General features: G+C 38.3%; 1 protein-coding gene across 2 annotated transcripts in view; it reads right to left on the bottom strand.

The window, feature by feature from the left end:
• Positions 1–2285: 2285 nt before the first annotated feature.
• Positions 2286–6000, bottom strand: part of LOC126298942 (uncharacterized) — a 171221-nt gene continuing 167506 nt past the window's right edge. Inside the window, exon 12 of one of the 2 annotated variants that reach the window (XM_049990544.1) lies at positions 2286–2675. In XM_049990544.1, coding sequence (XP_049846501.1) covers positions 2619–2675 — 57 coding nt within the window. In that variant the 3' untranslated portion in view covers positions 2286–2618. The remainder of the gene's footprint in view (positions 2676–6000) is intronic. The other variant, XM_049990543.1, reaches the window with a different exon arrangement.

Genomic DNA, 6000 nt, shown 5'->3' with positions numbered 1-6000 from the left:
TCGCAGTGAACACACAAAAAAATTGACGAAACCCCTGAATTGCTTTGTGCCCACAAAATAATTCCCACCATATATTCCAACAAAATGCAAATCCAGTCATGCAGCACCAAATGAAGAAACTTTAAGGCGAATGAAGAGGCTACAAAGTAAACCCTTTGCAGTAGACTGAATTGCACAGAATTCCATAGAATTGCCAAATATTATAGTTCATTCAAAACAATTGACAAACACAGAAAATACATGATTACTTGAAAATTGCTCACTAAATGGGAGCGAAGACAGAGCACACTTACAGTTATACAAGAAATACCATTCTTTGCATACTGAATTCTATCACACCATCTTGCTTGGCAATATCAAGCAAGTTTCAGATCACACAGTCCCCCAGGATAAATATTAGATTGACATAATTTCTTTGATATTTTTTTTAATGAAGTAGTCTGTAATTTTCGAAATTTTCAAATAACTTTGTGCCTCTGTACACTTACTTCCTCCAAATTCTGAAGAAACAAAGGCCAGATGCCAAAAACACTCCAATTCTTAGCAAAGTGCTAAATTATCCATAATCTGAAGTAATTACCAGAAGAGAAATACTGGAACACTTTGAAAATATAACAGAAGTAAGGTAACATAAAATTATGAGGGTGGGCTGAAAAATAATGCCTCATATTTTTATGTGAAAATTCTTCAAGCTTTTTAAATAACACAAATGTTATTAACATTTTTCATCTTTATTCCTTAATGTATACCTGCAGCATTCTCCCGCTAGAGGGCTCTAAATTGTAGCATGTAACATGGCGATGTGTCATGTAACAGTGTCGGTGCATTAGAAAAAGCACAATGTGTAATGTAATTATGCCGGTGCATTAGAAACAACATGTTGTAATCAAGTTTTGAATCTGAAGAGTTTTCCCTCTCCTTCAGCTTAACAAAGTCAGACCACACATGAGCCCTGCGAAATATGTAACAATCCAATACCTTTGGTTCACTGTCACTAATCATCTTCCATGCACTCCTGACTTGGTCACATCTGATTACCACCTGTTTCCAAACCTTAAAGAAGACCTTTGAGAACTTTTTTTAATATTGTTGAAGCAGAGAGAACATAGGTGAGGCTGTGACTCTGTAAACAATGTAAAACATTCTATAATGACTGTATGGACAAACTGGTCTCATTGGGAGAAATGTGTTTGCCGCCAAGGTGACTATGTTAAGAGATAAATATGTAGACATGAAGAATAAAAATGTAAATGCTAATAACACTTGTTTTCTTTAAAAGCTTTAAGATCTGTCAGTAGGCCATCACACATTGCATTTCAGCTGCCTTAGTAAAAAGTAATCTAAGAATATGATACTGTAAACTAAAACAGGAACTTTATTTCGGTTTTGCTGACCTACTGATACCGAGTCAAGACATTCAAAATCTTCAAAACAAATTCTTATAGAAAAGCCAGTAGTTTTCAAAATCTCAAATGAATAAATGGAGTACACACCTAGCAACAATTTTGCACCTAAAATTCAATACACTAAATATGGAAAAGTCAGAGTGTGTGACAGTTTAAATGTGTTTCTGAAACTCAGACAATGGCCAAGAACACAAAGTGGAGATTTTATTCACCCTTACAAAAGATACTAAGAACAATAATGCACCTTTAAAAAAAGGCACACTACAATATGGTCATCCATTCAGTATATCTATAAAACAAATGTTTCACCATCAGAAATAAAGACAGACTTTGAATGAATCCTAAAGAATTAATCAGGAAAAATTTATGAACAAAACACACAGATGTACTTCAAATATTTAAAATCACAGTCTAAAATTCTACGAGCATTTTAGAAGACTGGAAACAAAAATATTTACTGCAGAAATTATGGAACCAACAAAATTTCAAGTAATGTTGAAACTGAGACAATAAAATGCATTCCGATAGTAAAAGTAGAAGGAAGTACAAGACTGAAAAATTGTTACATAATTCAAACCAGGATAGCTGACCATTAAAAAAACACCTACAAGAAAAGATTCGTTTGCTAAGAAGATAGGAGAAGAGCCAGTTATGAGAGAAAAAGTAATACTGAAAACTTGAAAAATGTCCTTTGTTGTATATCATGTAGTGAAATACAGCCAAAACATTCATAATAAATAACATCAACACTATAATACAATGAAATGTCATAATGTCAAGTAATTTCATTGTACTGCACTTATATAAAATGTACACATTCTTAACTTACCTTCATAAGTGCCAACCCCCCCCCCCCCCCCCCAACACAATAACAAAATATTCAAGTTTCAGAATAAATTTGGGTTTTATTGCCATTTTAGAAACCTTTCCCTTTTTTTATAAAAGTCTTAACAAAACTCAACAAATCTTATCTAAAAATAGTGGACAACAGAATTAACAATTACAACTTAACAAGAAATTTATTATCTTATAACATTTCTAGAAACAGTTGTATTTTACAAAGTTTAATGTAGAAAATTAGTTACAAAAATAAAATTTAACAGTTAAAAGTATAAAAACCAATTGTATAATCACAATCCCTTTTTTAAAATATAAAAACTGCACTACATATTTTAAGCGGATACCTAAAAATATATTTAAGTTAAATCGATTTTACGGTGTCTGATTTTCTTTACCAAGTTGGATGTGACGTCCGAGTTTAGTGAAGATCTGCAAATGAAATGTAGAATTACAATATAAATTTGGTCATATTTATTTACTTCATCAATGTGTATAATATAAGTACCATTTTTTGCTACATATGTGCAGTGCTAAATTCATTTTACTTCAATACTATAACAAAACGTCAATTACAACTGCAACTCGATGCAGTATCTCTGGATACTTTGCAACACCAAAGACCAAAATCCTTTCTACGGGTATTTTTCACACTGCAATGAGCTACTGCTAAAGACAACAATAGGGTTAAAAGATGACTAAAGGGCCTATTAAGTACATCATCTTAACAGTGAAAACCAATTAAAGAAGTGACCAGTTCTTACTGTCTACTAACATTATCACTGTACTAGCATATTACTTAATACCACATTAGGGCAAGGAAAAACTCATCGTGATATAGGTGGCAATGATGCCATGAAATTGGTCTAGTTACATCGTTAGATAATGCATAATAATCCAAGTCAGTTCTTCTGTGGAATAGTTTTGTATGTATGTGACACTTTAGAGCAGTTGTGTATGTTTAATCCAGGTTAATAAAAGGGAATATCAAGTTTACTGTGGTAACCACTTTTCACAGCAACTATATACACTCCTGGAAATGGAAAAAAGAACACATTGACACCGGTGTGTCAGACCCACCATACTTGCTCCGGACACTGCGAGAGGGCTGTACAAGCAATGATCACACACACGGCACAGCGGACACACCAGGAACCGCGGCGTTGGCCGTCGAATGGCGCTAGCTGTGCAGCATTTGTGCACCGCCGCCGTCAGTGTCAGCCAGTTTGCCATGGGATACGGAGCTCCATCGCAGTCTTTAACACTGGTAGCATGCCGCGACAGCGTGGACGTGAACCGTATGTGCAGCTGACGGACTTTGAGCGAGGGCGTATAGTGGGCATGCGGGAGGCCGGGTGGATGTACCGCCGAATTGCTCAACACGTGTGGCGTGAGGTCTCCACAGTACATCGATGTTGTCGCCAGTGGTCGGCGGAAGGTGCACGTGCCCGTCGACCTGGGGCCGGACCGCAGCGACGCACGGATGCACGCCAAGACCGTAGGATCCTACGCAGTGCCGTAGGGGACTGCACCGCCACTTCCCAGCAAATTAGGGACACTGTTGCTCCTGGGGTGTCGGCGAGGACCATTCGCAACCGTCTGCATGAAGCTGGGCTACGGTCCCGCACACCATTAGGCCGTCTTCCGCTCACGCCCCAACATCGTGCAGCCCGCCTCCAGTGGTGTCGCGACAGGCGTGAATGGAGGGACGAATGGAGACGTGTCGTCTTCAGCGATGAGAGTCGCTTCTGCCTTGGTGCCAATGATGGTCGTATGCGTGTTTGGCACCGTGCAGGTGAGCGCCACAATCAGGACTGCATATGACCGAGGCACACAGGGCCAACACCCGGCATCATGGTGTGGGGAGCGATCTCCTACACTGGCCGTACACCTCTGGTGATCGTCGAGGGGACACTGAATAGTGCGCGGTACATCCAAACCGTCACCGAACCCATCGTTCTACCATTCCTAGACCGGCAAGGGAACTTGCTGTTCCAAAAGGACAATGCATGTCCGCATGTATCCCGTGCCACCCAACGTGCTCTAGAAGGTGTAAGTCAACTACCCTGGCCAGCAAGATCTCCGGATCTGTCCCCCATTGAGCATGTTTTGGACTGGATGAAGCGTCGTCTCACGCGGTCTGCACGTCCAGCACGAACGCTGGTCCAACTGAGGCGCCAGGTGGAAATGGCATGGCAAGCCGTTCCACAGGACTACATCCAGCATCTCTACGATCGTCTCCATGGGAGAATAGCAACCTGCATTGCTGCAAAAGGTGGATATACACTGTACTAGTGCCGACATTGTGCATGCTCTGTTGCCTGTGTCTATGTGCCTGTGGTTCTGTCTTGTGGACCAACTGTATAAATAAATTAGAGTTGTGGACTGCAAAAAAGGGAAAAATGTCCTCTCATATTAATGAACCTACCACAAATAAGCTTCAGGACCAGAAGAAAAAAAAAAAATCAGGAATATGAAGTATAATTTGTTTGAATATTTGATCTATTCACTAGATCTGACACCTTGTGATTTCCATTTATACTCGGATATAAAGATATTGGTGGCTGAAAACAGTCGCATTGTATGAAAATGTTATGCCAGCTATAGGAGGGTATTTTGTAGGCTTTCCAGAATCAGTTGTTTAGGGATGAACACTACTCACTGCAAATCTGTTGCGTAAAGATACTGACCTAACAAACCTAGCCTTTCAGTGTAAGACTTAGAAATCATCTCCTTGGGCTCTTATGACCTTAAGAATGGGACAGCAAAATTAATACAACTCGTTTTAGATATCTAATATCTGTTTCTTTACTTCAAGGAAGTATCCAAGGAATATAGGATCTTATTCTGTCTATTATAAACAATTCACTGCATGAGTTAATAAAAAACTGGTGCCTTTATATCTGTACCTCAACCTAGGGAGGTGCCATTTATGGCCATCTTCCTAAAGAAATAAACATTTGTCAGCAATGGGGAAGTCTTTAACCATACATTTTTTCCTCATAAATGTAAGGATGACAGCATGACATTTGAACTACGTAAACAGTCAGAGTCTGACCACATATAAAGCCAAGCAATATACAGGTATTCCAACATATTTCAGGTGTGCATCCACGATAGTATTATTTCTTCCTCCAACATATAGGTAGTTTTTCCAAACTGACCAAATATTTTGTTTTTACAAAAGCCAGTAAGACTGTTACAAAAACCCTAAGAAAGACCCATTGTTTCATTCGCTATTTTAAAAGTGTCTAGTGCAATAGTTTTAAACTTGAGGCTAAGCTGAACGCAAAGTAATAAAACTAACAACCACTATTATAATCCACTGTTGGGTAATATTTGCTATATGTTGTGAATTCTGAGACTCCATTATTATGTAATACTTGGGGTTCACTGAAAGTAATATATGTGCAACCATCAATATAGCTTTTACATTCAAACATAATTTTAAGACGTTCAGTTTCATGAAATTTGTATTTACTAATGTGATTTTTAGACAAAAGCCAGAATTTTAATGATATATAATACGCAAGCACCAACAGGTCATCAAAACCTATATTTGGATGGTCAGAAGTGAGCTGTAATTCCACTTCAATCTTACACAAGTCAAGATGTGTTAACCAGTATGCCTCATTTTTCATGAATAGTTCCCAAGACAGGTCAGATAGAAGATAATCAATCCTGATGAAAAAATAGAGTAAACCCTTGATTATCCACTTTTTGGATTATCTGTGACCTATTTCTTCCAATTTTTAAG

The sequence above is a fragment of the Schistocerca gregaria genome, chromosome X, assembly GCF_023897955.1.
Source record: "Schistocerca gregaria isolate iqSchGreg1 chromosome X, iqSchGreg1.2, whole genome shotgun sequence".
Classification (NCBI taxonomy): domain Eukaryota; kingdom Metazoa; phylum Arthropoda; class Insecta; order Orthoptera; family Acrididae; genus Schistocerca; species Schistocerca gregaria.
This window is presented reverse-complemented; position numbering and strand designations above follow the sequence as displayed.